We start from the raw sequence: 18,007 nt of genomic DNA, 5'->3' as shown, positions 1-18,007 counted from the left end.
TAACACATTACTTTCCATAAAAAGTAACTAAGTAATTAGTTACTTTTTTTAAGGAGTAATGCAAAATTGTAACGTATTACTTTTAAAAGTAACTTTCCCCAACACTGTTCATATAGAGGTCATGTACTCCAGAATTTCTTTTCAGCTAAAGTGGTCCCTCCCTTATTTATCAAAGATTATTCTGCATCTTAATTAAAAACACATCATTTCTTAACACGTTTTATCAGACTAACACATTTAACAACATATTTAACAAACCCAAAAATATATAAGCTACAGGTTATGAGTAAAATAAATCCATATCTCAATGTGTGAAATTCCAAAGAACTTAAAGAACATGTTGTGTTGACATTCAGAAATCAGAATATTGATAAAAATAAACTTTACAACACAGGGAAATGTGCCTATAACACAAACAGCAACAAATAGGCAATAAATAAATATAATAATAATAATAATAACAAGAGGAACATTTAAAAAGGTAAAAATGTTTTTCTGTCTATGCTCTCGAAACACTTTAAACAATCTTTCATTGTATTCATATATTAAAGCTTAATATTCTACGTCAGTATTTTTCTCTTCTCATCATTTCTTCACTCCAGTTTGAACTTCCTTTCTATTCTTCCTTTCTATTCCCCTCTTTCCTTTCTTTCTCTGACTTGAATTCCTGACTGCTGTCTCATTTCTGTTTTCTAAAAAAGTCAATTATAAATGTCAGCTATAAAATAACCAGTGAATGTCAATTTATTTAATGAATTTGGGTAATCTACTGAAGGTTAAAGGTCGGCCCACAATACCTGAATCCCACTGGCCCACTTTATCTAATGCATTCAGCCAAAGTGGGAGTAATATTTAAACACCTTACAAGAAGACTTGCATTTCATTCCCTGTTGATGGTAGCATTGAATAAAACTGAAGCTGACACAATAATGTTTGTTGCCACTTTAAAAACACAAATTGTATTTGGGAAAAGATGATAATCCAGAAGTATTGACAATTCCTATTATAAACTCACCAGGTAGGTGCCATCTCACAGGGGAGCTGCAGTATGTGGCCCTCCGTTAACTAACCGAGGGCGAAAGCATCAGCATGTGGTTTGCTGCAGACAGGGTTGAAAAATAACCACCAAACAGCAAATTCATATAAAAAAGGGGGAGGAAATGCAGGACAGTGGCTCTCTGATATCAGATTGTGTCTGATTGAGTTCTTCAAGTCATTCATCTCACTGCACCAAATCAGGAGACAGGTCAAAGATCAACAAAAACTTTATTATTTGCAATATTAAAAGTGTGGATTGTGATACTATTTTATTTCGACTCTACACATTCAATGTTTATTTTCCAAAAATACACCTTTTGAAAAGCGAAAAAGTGAAGTGTGGCTGGACAACAACATCACAGTTGTGTTTCTCGAACACTAAATGAGAAACATTCATATAAAAAGTCTACTTTCATGCATGTTTTTATTTTACAAATGTTTACAGAGCAAGGTTTTCAGAGGGTTTATGATGATGACTCCAGAATGAACAACATCAATAAGTGCATTACAGCGGCAGATCACGACTCTGCTCCTGCAACCTAGTTAAGTCTGATGTCAATGCTCCTTCAGATCACAAAAGCAGCGCCGAACCCGCTGAATCTGAACACTGCATATTCTGTACATCTCCCTAATCAAACACAGCTGATTCAACTCATTAGTACAGACTGATAAGACCTGAAATGAGAGTGTGAGATAAAGGAGACATTCAGAATCGTCTAAGACCAGGGTTAAGAACAGCTGCATCACAGAACTGACAGCATTTGTGTTGTTACATTTGATTTGAACATATCTGGAAAACAAAACAATACAAAACAAAAAAAAAACAAGGACTGAGGATTTGAAAACACATTAACAGTGAAACTCTCAGGGAAAATAATGTAATTTTCTTACGGATGTGAGGCCTGTTTCACACCGCAGGCGAGAGCAGCGCATGTGTTTTTCAGCGGCCGTGTTAACAGAAGATTAAAGCATTTCTGCAGCTGATCACACACACTTAAAGTGACAGTGCATTGATGACAGATTAAATCAATATGATTTGACTTGGAAAAGCAGAAATTGCACAGAATAAGCATATATTTGTAGTCCAGCGTGTGATATGGAAAAACTACAGTGTACTACAGGTGATGATATGGAAATATGGAAGTGCATAGTACACAAATGACCTGTCGGTAAGCCTGTCTCATCAAGTGCTGATGAGCCAATGACAGTTGAGTATCAGTTGCGCAGGAACTCGGACATCTTTAGGTTTTAGTATATAGAGAAACACTGGAAGATCCAAAACTCTATTGGTACAAAAGTGGTAAAACGATGTGCCTGAGGTACTTGTAACAGGTCTGCATTTTAGTGCCTCTCCATATTAAACTGGTTACATGTAATTTAATTTGTGGTACATGAACAGTGTTGATCGATCATGATCACTAACATGAAGCTTCTCCCGCTTACGTTGTGAGCCGTAACCCTCGCTTCCAAATTAATCTTGTTACCCATCTTATTTATTTTAAATCTTTAGTGTATCCCTCCATGGCATATTTAAGTCCCTCTTCGACGAGAGGTGGTCCATCTGTGTCCACAATTTATCAAAAACATCTTGGGACAAGGGTTTCACGCTGACAGCTGGCAACTCTGTTTGTTTGTCCGAGTTAGCAACAGTAACTAAGGGGGGCAAGGCTTACCGAATTTAACAGACCACATCTAATGCTTATTAGTGACACACTAGTGATAACCAGTTCAAAACTAATGGTTTTTAGTAAAAGAAATACTCACCATAGTGACCTACACATGAGTTCTCTGTACAGAGTGTGGCAGAAATGTGTTCAATGGCAAAGTTTTTTGCTGCTGCTCAAGTTTGTGGTGTGAAACAGGCGTAAGAAAGTCACTGGCCGATTCAAGGTAACTGTAGTAAGAACCATCAGTGAGTTGTTGCCTGTCAAGAGTGTTTTATTGTGATTGAGCTTTAGTGCTTTTTCCTGCCGGAGCCTTTAATGTTGAGTTCATTGTAATGGGTTTGATTCGCTGCGGCCGCTTTGTCGTCTCTGTGAACATACAACAGTAAAGAAACAGAAACATCAGTTTGTCATATTGAACAGGACAAAGCTCATTTCAGTGCAACACTTAAATGTGACCTGTGACATTATGGTGTGGTGTAATATGGTTGTGCATCATGTACCAGCTGGTTTGCTCAGTTATTTAAAGAGCATTAACTACATGCAGGCCGAGCCTCAGTTCAGTTCAGTGAAATGAGTCACTCCTCCTTCTGAATCATACAAGACCAATATTCCAGTCTGACTCTTCCTGTACTGAGTTGTTTACTTGTATTTGTAACATTTAGCAGTTATATATGGTATTAAAAGCATATAACATTTGAAATCAATGTGAACTCTTGGATAAACCACAAATATTTTGTCTAACTGTGCCAGAATGGCAATTATTTCATGTTAGAAAGTTACCTAGAGGCCATGCATGGACACTGTCTTGGCAAGATGCTTAGAATATCAAGAAGAAAACAAGACTGCGAGTAAAGCAGCATGACCTCTGTGAGCTTCCATGTTTGATTTTCAATTTTTTTAATTAAAAAAAAAATAAAAAATTCAATTGAAAATACATTTAATTTCAAGCATTATATACCAAAGAATATTTCAAACTGTATTTCAGGGATGAAGAAAATACATTTACAATCTAATAGTAACGTTTAGGCTTTATTCATTATTTATTTTTGTTGGTACATCTAATTATTGGTACATCTTCACACATTATAGACAACAAACTGTTTTTCTTCCAGTTTTCTTGGAAAAATTAACAAAAAATAAATAAACAAACAAACAAAAAAATACATTTATTTTAAAATATTTGAAAACATTTTAGCAAATTTTTTTGTACATTTTTAAATACATTGAAATATACTGAAATATATTTAAAAATAATCTATTTGATTATATATGTTGCGATCTGGAAAAACCCGTCGGATGTTGCGCTGGGACGTTTTCAGAACATTCAAAAGATAGGTTGAATGTCAGTTTTTTCTGTCAAAATTAGGTTTTCATTAAATTATTATTCTATAACATCTTGTCTATCATCACTGAAAATATTTCCGCAAAATTCACTTGTTTAGTGCAGAAAAATAGCTATTTATTGCACAAGCAGAAATGACTGTGTCTTTCTCTTATGCTAAGAACGCGCTGCTGAGGTGCTTTCCCTTAACACCACAAACACAGTTAACCTATCAAAATAAACCACATAACATATTTAATAAAGGTGTATCACTGCACACTCCCTGCCAGTCCTGTGTCAACTATGGCACACAAAGTTTTTTTTATTTATTCGCTTTTTCATTTCGAGAGATGGTGGAGCACAACACCACAGTCTGAAGTACCTGCAGCTGCTCACGATCTTATATGATCTTACTCGTCTCAATCTGCTCAATATCTTGGTGATGTCAGTGCTCTAAACGATGTTATAACGGACTATTTCACATCCAGAGATGAAGAATCGGATGATGAAGTTACTAAAGAAGAGGAGTCCGATGACAGTCTGTTTTATGCAGTGCACAAACAATAGCGTTGTGCTCACTTTTCTAAACATAAACTACAAGGTAGGCTGCATTATTCGTGCTATCTAAACATACAAGGGGTGATCAAAAATTTGGAGACTATGCCCATGATAAACAACAGAAAACAGACGTTAATGATGCAGTATAGCGCTCCTGAGGGCTGATCAGTATAGCAGATCACCTTAAACCCGTCAATTGAAAGTGAAAACCGTCTCAAATTCCATTCCTGAAAATCATCGCTATCAGCCAACTTAAGATAGCCATAACTTTGGTTACGTTCAAGCTATGGACAAAATAAAAAAAAACATTTTGGAAAGGGCTTAAATATAGTATCAAAGCGTAAAAAAGGTCAAATTTCACCATGTGTTGAGTTTCCGTAGATCGCATCACGTATGTATTTGTCTGCGTTATGGCTGGTTTCTGTCACTGACCTGTGTGTGTCTTGTGGTCCTGTGATGGCCGCTCGGTGAACCGTTCTGTGTCTCGGTGCTTCCAGGCGGGCCATGGGTGCAGAAGTATGGAATCTGGACACCTCTCGTTGCCACTCCTCATCAAAGGACTGGGCCTCCGCTGGGGAGACAAAAACACCACATCAGAAACACTCGCACTGTGTGCGGGAGCTGAGCGGTTGCAAGACTTGGGCAGATGGTTGTTAGGTGTTTGCTTACTGTCCCAAATCAAATCTCTATGATCTTCTGTCCAGTAGACAGGACTAACCTCCAGGGTGGGAAATTAACTTATGATGCCTCATAAAGTAAGTCATTAGGATTTGTTTGTTAAGTGTCTGCAAGGTGAAAATCTAATTGCTTTGAAATTTTATATTTTGGCTTAATAGTTTATGGGTGTTCAAAACTGCAATTAAGAAAAAGAAACACTTGAAAATAAAAAGAAAACTTGTTTGTGCACTACAACACCACAGTAAAATATGCACCGAATGTATTTTTCTCTGCTGTTTCATCACCAGAGAAACTTTAACTTCTGTTAATGCCTCCTCACTTTCATCCATGTTCTGGAAGTCCTGGTTGAGCTCCTTCTCTCCGGTTTTCCTGTTCTCTTTCCTCTCGATGACGTGGCCTCTGTCCTGGATGTGATGGCCGATGGACATCTTCTCGAGTCCGCTCTCAGAGTCCTTCAGACTCCTCCTGGTCTCCTTTATCTGAACAGAGCATGGATCACCCATCACAACACTGATCAGGAGCTCAATCAGGTGCTGATTGATGTGTGCGAGTGTTTGAGAGCAGTACTCACTCCTCCAGGAGCGCAGCGCATCTGAGACGAGGCCTGGAAGACTTTCGGGGGCTCGTCTCCCACTTTAGAGTACGTCATGACAGAGGAAGAGGAAAACGAGTGACTGTTGTCTGACGCCATGTTCTCCTGAATGAAAGAGTTCCAAAAAACATCTAAGACATGATCTATGAATGCGTCTCTGAGCGCTGAATGCAGTCGAGTACTGGTTCATCGGTATATCTACATCAGTGTAACTAAACTGCCAGTATGTTTCCATGACTTTGCATGCAGTCAGACTTACAAAATTGCTATGCATCGCCTCCATCCTGTTCCTCATGCTGTTCATCATTGAGAAAGGACTACTAAAGAAATCAAGTTCCTGTTGACATTAATAACACACATTTAGTAAAATGCACTGTATGGGCTCAACAACAGATTCAACTACTGCCATCTATAATCACACTTTCCTACAGACTGTCTTTGGATCAGTTGTTATTTAACCATTTTCTTACAGAGTTTCAATTCAGACTGTGATGCTGTGATACTGTGCCACCAGAATCAACATGAAATGCTTTCTCATATGATGTATTTCAAAGTGAAACAGGAACTTTATTTTATCCACTGTGAACTAATATGAACTCTGATCTGATTTGTTTTTATTACCGCAATCTTTAATGAAGTGCTGAATCAGTTATGACGTTTTGATGAGTGATGCTACAGCAGTGTAAAGCGTCAGGTCAGTGCTGACACCTGTCTGCGAGCACAACACAAACACTATAAAAGCCCAAAGGAAAGTAACAATCTCTGCAGCACACATAAATAATACACAGACTGTGAGGGGGCTATATAGCTGGGAGTCAAATGTCACACTGGAGGTCAAAGGTCATTGCACAGGTCAGAGTTCACTGGCCTTACAGTATCTACAACCTGAGATGCGTGGGAGTAACTAAACTAAGGTTAAAAAAAAAATGGGTAGTTGAGATGACATGTTAAGCAGTGTCCTGTAGTGTGATGTACTATACATCAATGTGTGTCAGTGTTTTTAGAATTACTATACTTGGAGCTGGAACAGCCTAATTGTTTAATAAAATAAATGACTAATTATTATAATAAATCAAAAGACTACATGGATTATTTGTGACTCTGGATCACAAAACCAGTCATCAAAAGGGTCAATATGTTGGAACTGAGATTTATACATCATCTGAAAGTTGAACCAATAAGCTTTACATTGGTTTGTTAGGACCTGATCTTTGTCTGAGATACAACACTTTGAAAATCTGGAATCTGAGTGTACAAAAAAATAAAAATATTGAGAAAATCACCTTTAAAGTTGTCCAAATGAAGTTCTTAGCAATGCATATTACTAATCAGAAATTAAGTTTGGATATACGGTAGGAAATTTACAAAATATCTTCATGGAACATGATCTTTACTAAATATCCTAATGATTTCTGTCATAAAAGAAAAATCACTTTGACCCATACAATGTATTGTTGGCTACTGCTACAAACATACCCGTGACACTTAAGACTGGTTTTGTGGTCCAGGGTCACATTTATTCTTTTAAAAATGCATTTGTGACACCACGACTACTGCAGTGACATGCAAAAAAAAGTTATTTAAAAATGTAAGAAAATGTAAAAAAGTACAGCAGAAATGGTGACCTCTTACCATTGTTAAAATGCATTTTTCTTCTACATTCAAATAAACTATAACATATTTATAGTGGAAAAAAAACCTTTCTTATGAATGTGCTTCTGTACTTCTGTAAGTTGCCATAAATACTTGTCAGTCCAAGCAGCAGCACTTTGACCACATTTCAAAGACAATAGAAGTAATTATGAAACTACAAAAGTCCTACTTAGGTGGGTCAGAAAGCACTGCAAAAGTTCAATACATTGCATTTAACTATTGCATTTAACAATAATACATTTAATTCAACTGCATGCAATTAACATGCAATTAAGTGTCCAAAAACATTATGTTCAGCTCACTTTTATATTCTTGAACATTATTGCCATAATACGTACTCTTTTTGAAAGTATGCTAAAGTTGCTGTCAGCAACTCTTAACAATGCTTTTTTTAGTGGCCACAATGATATTACCATGACTTATAATTACAAAAGTGTTTAAATGATCAATATGTTTGATTGATTGATTGATTATTCATTTATTTTTGCATTACAGCAATGAGATAAAAATGTATAAACAATTTGAATTTGGGGTAAAATGTCATAAAATATCATTCAAGAATATAAATTGATTTTCTTAGATAATTTGGTTTTAATTTAATTCTGAATTTAATTCAGTTTAATCCCCCTCTTTAGACAGTTTTCATGAGATTCATCTATATGGACAAAAATGTAGAATAAAATGGTCCAATGTGTGAAAAGACTATTCTGTGTGTTTGTGTGGATGGACTGAAGAACTATGTGTGTGAAATCTGTCATGATAAATACAATAAACAAAACCAAACATGCAAGCCAATCACACTTATAAGTTAAACACATCTACAGAAGATGAGAACTAACAAATGCTAACTGACAACACATGGCTACATATACTCAGGGAATTGTATGAACAGGTGCAACTAAGTACAAACCATGGAGACAAACAAGGAGACATCAGAACTGAAATAAAAGAAAACAAACACAGGAACAAAATTAAGGCTAAACCTGACAAAATCATGTTTCTGAAACTCATGGTGCCGAGAGCTCTGAATGTCTCCCAAAATTGGTATCTGTCACCTATGGCGTCTAATAGTGGAGAAGCAGCTCGTGTTTCTCTGAAGGTTTAGTGCAGTACTGCCTCAGCGACTTCTTACGGTGGAGCTTAAAACCATCATCGCTCCTCAAGCTAATAAAGCCCCTGGAGGACAGGGCTCGGCTATCTGCTCGCCGCTCCGGAGTATTTTTAACCTGCCGGAGGACGGGTCACGTATGCTATTTTGGGTGGGCTGTGTTTGGAAGACACAGGCCTGAGGTCACGACCCATTTATGCTGCATGCTATCACAGCGCCGGTCTCAGAAGAACGATCAACAGACCCGCTGGGAAAAACACTTTTGATTTAGCAAATGAGCCACACAGCAGAGCTCTTGGAAGAGGACACAGTTCTAGGTTCTAGGAATAATCACAACAGCAGCACCGCTTCGGACACGGCCTTAACACTGAACACATCTCTCAGGTTACTCTGTTACTAAATGCACATGTGACTCATAAGCTTCTGCATGACATTGCCAAATGTGTAGAAGTATTTTACACCATCAAATGATGAGCGCTATGTGAAGTAAGCAACCAAAAGGACATCAGAGTAAAATAAGCGTTCGCTTTTAGAAAACAGCTAACAGTTCTGCGTCTGAGAATGTGTTACTCGACAGTGGTGATTTGTTCTGCCAGTAGCCATAAACTACATATTCAGATTCTCTCCCAGTGCTTTCTGAATGTCTCGACACACAAACAGCAAGAATATCTGCTGAAATCACCAGCTCCAGTCTGATAAGTTGGGCTTTCTGCCAGTTTTGATTATGTCTGTCTGTCAGTCTGTTCCAGTGTGGTATTAGGGTAGGGTGAACACCTGTGCTCCATTTGGCAGGACAGTGCTGAAACTGAAAGCCACGGCCTGAATTTGCTTTTGGAAAATGGAGGGGAATACAATCATCTGACCTAAATGTTTCTTCAGCCAGTGTATTTGTGTTTTACATTTATATAGTTAGGTGTTAATTTATATTTAATTGGTAGGAAGATACTGACATTTGAAAGTGCTGTGTCATTTTGTTACACAATAGCTTGAGGAAACTTGATTCCAAACTGAATTTATTTGAGCTACAAATAAAGACAAATACACAGATAAGGTAACAAAATAAGAACAAATAACCAAATTACAAGTAATAGCACCGACAAATATAACAGAATAAAGATACAAATAAAAGAAAAAACAGCTATTTAACTTTTAGGTCTAACAGTAGTATTCAAGTACAGAAACTAATTAACGTAATTACATGTAAAATAACACTGCTTAGTCTTCACCGTGTGAATTAAATATACACTAATTCTTATTAAAGTTATTCAATGAAGAGCAGTGATTCTCTCATTTTCTTTTGTTGTTTGATTAACATTAAATGACAGAAACAGAAGCAGGTTTATTGGGCTGCTGTCACTTTAAGACAGAATGTGTAGACAGAATGTGTTAACACATTTAACAAAAACCCATTAATTCACTCAACAAATTAGAATATGGTGACATGCCGATCAGCTAATCAACCCAAAACACTTGCAAAAGTTTCCTGATCCTTCAAAATGGTCTCTCAGTTTGGTTCATTAGGCTACACAATCATGCAGAAGACTGCTGATCTGACAGTTGCTCAGAAGACAATCAGTGACACCCTTCACAAGGAGGGTAAGCCACAAACATTCATTGCCAAAGAAGCTGGCAGAGAGAACCGCAGCCTTGAGAGGCTTGTCAAGCAAAATCGATTCAAGAATTTGGAATAGACTGAGGCTGGGGTCAAGGCATCAAGAGCCACCACACACAGACGTGTCAAGGAATTTGGCTACAGTTGTCGTATTCCTCTTGTTAAGCCACTCCTGAACCACAGACAACGTCAGAGGCGTCTTACTTGGGCTAAGGAGAAGAAGAAATGGACTGTTCCCAGTGGTCCAAAGTCCTCTTTTCAGATGAGAGCAAGTTTTGTATTTCATTTGAAAACCAAGGTCCTAGAGTCTGGAGGAAGGGTGGAGAAGCTCATAGCCCAAGTTGCTTGAAGTCCAGTGTTAAGTTTCCACAGTCTGTGATGATTTGGGGTGCAATGTCATCTGCTGCTGTTGGTCCACTGTGTTTTTTGAAAACCAAAGTCACTGCACCCGTTTACAAAGAAATTGTATAGTACTTCATGCTTGCTTCTGCTGACCAGCTTTTTAAAGATGCTGATTTCATTTTCCAGCAGGATTTGGCACCTGCCCACACTGCCAAAAGCACCAAAAGTTGGTTAAATGACCATGGTGTTGGTGTGCTTGACTGGCCAGCAAACTCACTAGACCTGAACTCCATAGAGAATCTATGGGGTATTGTCAAGAGGAAAATGAGAAACAAGAGACCAAAAAATGCAGATGAGCTGAAGACGAATGCCACGCCGAATTGAGGCAGTAATTAAAGCAAAAGGAGCCCCTACCAAGTACTGAGTACATATACAGTAAATGAACATACTTTCCAGAAGGCCAACAATTCACTAAAAATGTTTTTTTATTGGTCTTCTGAAGTATTGTAATTTGTTGTGATAGTGAATTGGTGGGTTTTTTGTTAAATGTGAGCCAAAATCATCACAATTAAAAGAACCAAAGACTTAAACTACTTCAGTCTGTGTGCAATGAATTTACAAGTTACATTTGAGTTGAATTACTGAAATAAATGAACTTTTCCACAACTTTCTAATTTATTGAGATGCACCTGTATTTACTAAATAGAAAAACAGTAGTTTGCTTTTAAATGTATGCACAGAACATTACATATATACCTATACATTACATTCTTTCATATTTGACACATAATTTTGAAAATGTCAGTTTTCCTTATGGCATTGACATTTTTATACTGTTGCGGTAATGGGATTTTTAAGGACTTGTTTTGGAAAATATGTTAAAAAAGGTGTTAAATTGTTTTTAAAATGTAATGTTTGAGATTTCATGAGAATCACCCAATCACTGGCATTAGATGAGCTTGTGTAAGTGGAATAATTGACTTCAGTCCGTTGAATTCTTAGAGAATTCAATGGCCAGTCGTCAATTATTCCTTACCTAAGATCATGGGGGCCTCCTGGTGGTTCTGGGGCCCTGTGCAACTAGTGTACTTGGCGCATAGGGAGGACCGGCTGTGAATATACTGACACACAAGGATTTTTGTTTGTTTGTTTGTTTTCTCAACTGTTTACGTTCACTTAAGACATAGCTGATTGGAATTATTAAGGTTTAAAGATCTGTACTTTACTATCTAGAGTGAGAAAAATAACTGGAGAGGGTGTTTTTTTTTTGCTGATGATTGTTGTGTGGATGGAGCAAAGGAACTGGGCCAGTGTGAACCTCATCAGAAGTAAACTGGTGACGGCTAAATACAGTTACACCTGCAAGGACTTTACATTCTGGATATGAAGGCTCTGCTTGAAGCTGCCATATTAAAAAGGGTTAAAAGTACCTACAAGATGCACTGAATCCAGTAAAAACTTGTCTGTATAGACTAATGAAGACTACCTGTGTTATGTCACTCAAACCTGGCAAACTGAGTGCCAGTCACACTGAGCCGTCACAATGTTTTAATGCGATTTAAAGCATCCAATGTCACTGCAAATAGGCTTTCCATCTAACATAAATCAATATTTATATACAGTATAATAATAGTTATCATAGTGTCCTGCAAAACCACGTCTGCTGACTTGCCACAGAGCAACAACCAGGTGGTCATCCTATATTTGGGGTACTCTAAAAACAACATCTATTACCACAACTTAAATAAACACATGGAGTTAAAAATTCTGATTTATTAATTTAATTAAACCTGCTGCAAACATTATTTTGATGAGTTCTGTTGAGAAAATCTGATTATAAAGTGCACACACATTTTCGTTTTCTGAGAAAATGATTAAAAAGTCATTAATCACATGACATTTATTTATGTGACCTCAGAACTCATGGTAGGACAGTATTAACACCTTATACCTTATTGTTAACAATATTTTTTCACTGGAGAAAATCTAGATGTGATTTTTACTTCCAGAATCCCGTCACGGTAGTCGTACCAGTAAAATTCCATGGTTCTCAGTACCATAGCTAAAACTATTATCACTATTTTTTTTTTTTTTTTTTTATATATATATATTTTTAATCACTTGCAAATAAAAATATTAGATAAAAAATTGTTAATTATTAATGATATGAATAATGCAACATAATATTACATTAAAGCATTAGCATGTATGCTTTAAATATTGTTCAAATTCTGTATACATTGTATTAAAAAGATCAAACTAAAGTAATAAAATAAACAAACACCTTATCATGCACATATCTATTTTGACACATAAGATTGTTGCTATGGTTATGGCTATGTCAAACATTGCAAATTCTTATCTGATACTAACCCACCCCTAAATGCTAGAGTATGACTGTTATGTTGGCCAGTCAGACAGTATGTTTCTGTCTCAGTGGGTGCTTCTTGACCAAATTAAGTTGTAAAGTGGAGCAGACTTTATGATGACAGTCTATGGTCTGACCAGCATGCAGACCGGCCCATCCACGACCCCAAAACAACCTGAACCTCATCCAAAGCCCTGACCCACAGGTGAGCAGCTGTCTTCACGGCCTCTCGCCTGGAGTTTACACGGGGAAGGCCACTAGTTAAAAAAGAGATCGCAGGGCTGTGAAGAGGTTGGCATCAGATGAAAGTAATTACCAGGGATAAATATACTGAGAGGTGGGGGATTACAGACGGACACCGGGACTAAGTTTAGCGTTCTGAGCTGCCAAAGTGGCCATCTGGTCATTGTGACGCTCCGTAACGGTGACATGCCATCCAATGTTAGCATACAGCAAACAAACAACTTCTAGAAACACCTCATCCAGTGTTTGTTAAAACATCTACCCAGTTTTAAAGTAAATTCTCAGGTCATTGCCAGGTTGTATTTTACCACAAAATCAAAATACAAAAGAAATACAATGTGGCAAATTTAAGCACTATTAATAACAGTTAAGCACATTTTCCTTACAGTATCTCTACATCACATTTACTTTAATAATGCTGATCTAAGTATTTCATAACTTATCTGAAAATGTTAATATACATTGTACATTAAAAAAGTAAAATATCCAGTCCATATGATATGACATATTTTTCAAAATACATAAAAAGTAAAGTAGGAAAATTAAAATAGCTAAAATATGTTTTTATATAATAGAATATAATATATTTTCTACCCATTTTTGCCCTTTTTTTGTATGTATATATACATATGTATATAAATGCACATTTTGCCATTTGCTATTGCCATTTCAATCCAACAATATATTGTGCATTCACATGTCACATACATGTTTTGATCTCTAGTGGGCTATTCCATGAAAATGTAGGCTACTGTAAGGCTATTGTGTGTTTTCTTGACCCAGACATACATTTTTAAATATATTATGGTATATGAAGTCTGAAACTAAATAAAGTTTATTTTTAAAAAATAGTTTCTTTGTTTACAACATGTATTTAACATATATTTGAAATGTATGTATATATTATTTATTTATTCACTTATTTATTGCTATATGTGAGTGCTTAAATTTCACTGGGTAACACAAGACAATTACTAAGATCATAATTCAGCCCTCCTAAAATTCAGCCCTTTATCAAGACTTTCCTTATCAGTGGTGTTTGTGTTCATAGTTATAATCTGAACAATCCCCTAAACCTAAGTAACCTGAGAAACTGTGGTGTGTAACTTCCAGAAAGACTTCTGAGTGTATGTAAGTGTCAGAAGTGTGTCAGTAGAACAAAGCCTACTTGTTGTCTAAAAATACTCCATCAAATGAAAGAGCTTGATAGGCGAGCAGACCTCTGTGCTATAATACCACCTTCAGTTAACCAACTGCCAAATGTCCTTCGTGAACCTTGCTTAGGGACGGCTGTGGACGGCATGTGTGATTGGAGAGAGGTCTGGACTGCAGAATACTATGATAATCATGAGCATCTAGAATGAAAAGCTCTCAACTTCAGTAGCCAAGTGTAGAAACCGCTCCAGGGTCAAAGAGATTAGACTATACAGTCTAAAGGACGAATAAGTAGTTTGAAGCAACAACAAACTCCAGCACTCACCCGGTCACTGCGGACATTCGGGCTGGCGTTGGGTTGAGCCGCAGCCCTGTGACGGCCGTCTGTGATGCTGGGCATGAAGCCCTGACCGAAGGGGTCAGAGAAACCCCTCATCATCTGCCGCATGCGATCATGATGCAGCTGGAATGGGTCGCTAAAGAAGGAGAGCAGACAATAATTACAATAAATAACAAATCTCATCCCGTCTGTAATATTGCTCTTTTGTTGTGACAGTGCTTCTCAACTGGTGAGGTGTGACATTAATAGGTCTTGTTCTGTTCGGATGGATCGCGACAACAGATGACGGGCTGTTCGACATGCCATCATTCTTAAAACTACACAAGACACGAGTAAGAAAACACGGCCCAGACTACATTAAATACAGACTGACTGGTAGTGAGGATCCGCATGGTTTGTGTGTGCTGTGCAGTGAATTACTGACTGTTGAAAGTCATCAAATCTGTCTCATGCTTATAATTGTGTGTAGTGTAGTTCATGATGATATTATACACTATAATGTTTGATTTTATAGACATCTTTGTTACTTTAGTAAGATAAACAGTAGTTGTCCAGTGTGTAGTTGAGAAGCACTGCTCTGCATGCATTGAGAACAGCAGAAGTGCCTACCTTGATGAGCTACTTAAGAACAGAAAGAAGAGAGACAAGAAACTTCATTATACCTTCTGTTTTTACAGCATAATGGACTAAGGCACACTGACCAGCGCATTCAGCTACAGTTAGTGACCACAGTGATGAAGACTCTGAGTTAAACTAAATTAAAACTGACACTCATGCATGAAACAGCCCAATACTTTATGTGAGGCAACATGGACTGTGTTAAGAACAGTAACAGCTGACTGAAACACACACTGGGTGAGAATAAATAAATAAAATCCAATAGCAATTAATAACACAGCAAACAGTCAGGAGGACTTACAATGTGGAAATGTAATATATGACATATTGCCCTATATCAAGAGTGATATGTGAAATGTATGTATATATTATTTATTTATTCACTTATTTATTGCATTATGTGTGTGCTTAAATTTCACTGGGTAACACAAGACAATTACTGAGATCATAATTCAGCCCTCCTAAAATTCAGCCCTTTATCAAGACTTTCCGTATCAGTGGTGTTTGTGTTCACAGTTATAATCTGAGCAATCCCCTAAACCTAAGTAACCTTACAATATGGAAATGTAATATATGACATATTGCCTTATATCAAGAGTGATATTGCCATGTTATGTTACCTATAAGGTGATATATCATTTTCACATATGCACATTCTCGGGGTATATGAAGATAGCCAAATTTGTGTAAGTACACTACCAGTCAAATTTTTTTTTAACAGTAAGATTTGTAATGTTTTTTTTTTTTTTTTTTTTTTTCCAGAATACGTCTCTTCTGCTCTCTTCTGAAATATTTTTGCTATTTAAAATAACTGTTTTCTATTTGAATATATTGTTTTAAAATGTAATTTATTCCTGAGATTTCAAAGCTGAATTTTAGCATCATTAATCCAGTCACACGATCCTTCAGAAATCATTCTGAAGGATGAAGGTCTGATTTGCTGCTCAGAAAACATTTATTATTATGTTGAAAACAACTGAATAGAGTTTTTTTTATTTTTGTTTTTTATTTATTTATTTTTTTTCAGGTTTCTTTGATGAATAGAAAGTTCAAAGTAAAATATATTTTAATACATGTTGATCAATCTAAAGCATCCTTGCTAAATAAAAGTATTAATTTCTACCATTTCAGTAAGTTTTAGGATGAATACATGTATGTATATGTATATATATATATATATATATATATATATGTATACGAAAATGTATAAATACCATACATATTTGTACAGGCTTGACAGATATGTTAACAAATAAAATTGTTATGAGTTTCATATATGTTTTTACTTCATATGATAATATATTCATGTATGTTCATTTAACAGACATGTGCTTATGGGATATCAGTTAGTAAAGAAGAAACCACACCAACATTATCTAGCACTAAGAATGATAATGTAAAGAATAACTAGACTAATGAAATAAAACCTTATAACATGACATGTTTTGAATCATAACATTTTGAAATACAACGCAAGGTTAATTTACAAATAGCGCATACACTTATGTTTTTTTCGAAATTACTCTAAAACTATGTGAGTAAAGTTAACCATAAGGCTATATTTTAAACTTTCTGAAACATGCTGAGACTTACGCAAAGAAGGGGTCGTCTTCGAACTGTCTGAGGAGGCTGTTGAACATGTTGCTGCGCTGACGGTCTCCGCTCGGCTCTTCTGGAAGGACGCGCTGCAGTTACTATCGAAACTACTCCACACGGAGTGGACACGTGACCAGCTTCGAGCGTTTTGATTGGCTGACACCGGAGCGTTGGTCCCGCCTCTCGCAACGCGGTGTTGTGTAAGTGTTGTCATGGCAACTCTTCTTATTCTCTAGAAACTTCCACATATCGATCTTACATTTATTCCTGCATTCAGTGTTCACTGCAGTATGCACTGCTTTACCCTGCACACTGTTTCACCGTTATATATCACCTATATTATAGCCTACATTGACTACAGGTGAGTAAAGGCTATTATGTGCATAATATAGTCACATTGTATGTCAGAGATACTGTAACTGTGAACTGTCCAGACAAAGTGGTCATGAAATAGAGTTTATGTGTAACTTCATAACATTATATCCTTCCAGAATCACCAGTGCATGAGGAGAGCAGGGTCTCGCTGTTATCAGTCCACTAAAGGAGGTGTGTGTAAGAACATCCAGCCGGCCCGAGAGACCCGATACTCCGACATCTGTCACACACACACACACAGTCTGGTTTATTATCTTTGTGGGGACTCTCCATAGGTGCAATGGTTTGTATACTGTCCACACTGTATTTTCTATCCCCTTACCCTAACCCTACCCCTAAACCTAACCCTTAAAGAAAACTTTCTGCATTTTTACTTTCTCAAAAAATCTAATTCTGTATGATTTATAAGCTTTTGTACCCATGGGGACCGCAGGCTGGTCCCCACAATGTCAAAAATTTCAGGTTTTTCTATCCTTGTGGGGACATTTGGTCCCCACAATGTAGCAAAAACAAGTACACACACACACACACACACACATCAGGCTTCTGTCAACACAACATCCAACATCTACACTTGAACATGCAGCATTCATGTGCTTTAATATTCATGTGTTATTTTCTAAGTTTAAGGTCAGCAAGCCTACACAGAATCTGGTCAGTGAAGGATTTAGTGATTTAGTTTTGTTTGCATGTGTGTATATCTCCACGACTCAGTGTGTTGAAGGCACATTCAGGTTGTGTGC

General features: G+C 36.8%; 1 protein-coding gene across 2 annotated transcripts; it reads right to left on the bottom strand.

Annotated features, from left to right (window-relative positions):
* Positions 1–1,249: 1,249 nt before the first annotated feature.
* On the bottom strand, positions 1,250–16,997 carry mlf1 (myeloid leukemia factor 1). 2 transcript variants are annotated; one of them, XM_051129489.1, is made up of 7 exons: positions 16,887–16,997; positions 14,661–14,811; positions 6,114–6,191; positions 5,834–5,959; positions 5,582–5,741; positions 5,017–5,155; positions 1,250–3,071 (listed from the first exon to the last, which is right to left on the bottom strand). In XM_051129489.1, the coding sequence occupies exons 1-7, from the start codon at positions 16,931–16,933 to the stop codon at positions 2,993–2,995; spliced, it is 780 nt and encodes a 259-aa protein (XP_050985446.1). In that variant the 5' UTR covers positions 16,934–16,997; the 3' UTR covers positions 1,250–2,992. The 2 variants fall into 2 exon arrangements, with proteins under 2 accessions (XP_050985446.1, XP_050985447.1); XM_051129490.1 differs by lacking the exon at positions 6,114–6,191 and having other exon boundaries at positions 16,887–16,971.
* Between the last annotated feature and the right edge of the window lie 1,010 nt (positions 16,998–18,007).

This window comes from Labeo rohita, chromosome 15 (assembly GCF_022985175.1).
Source record: "Labeo rohita strain BAU-BD-2019 chromosome 15, IGBB_LRoh.1.0, whole genome shotgun sequence".
NCBI lineage: Eukaryota > Metazoa > Chordata > Actinopteri > Cypriniformes > Cyprinidae > Labeo > Labeo rohita.
Note: the sequence above shows the minus strand (reverse complement) of the source record. Positions and strands in the feature narration are given on the sequence as shown.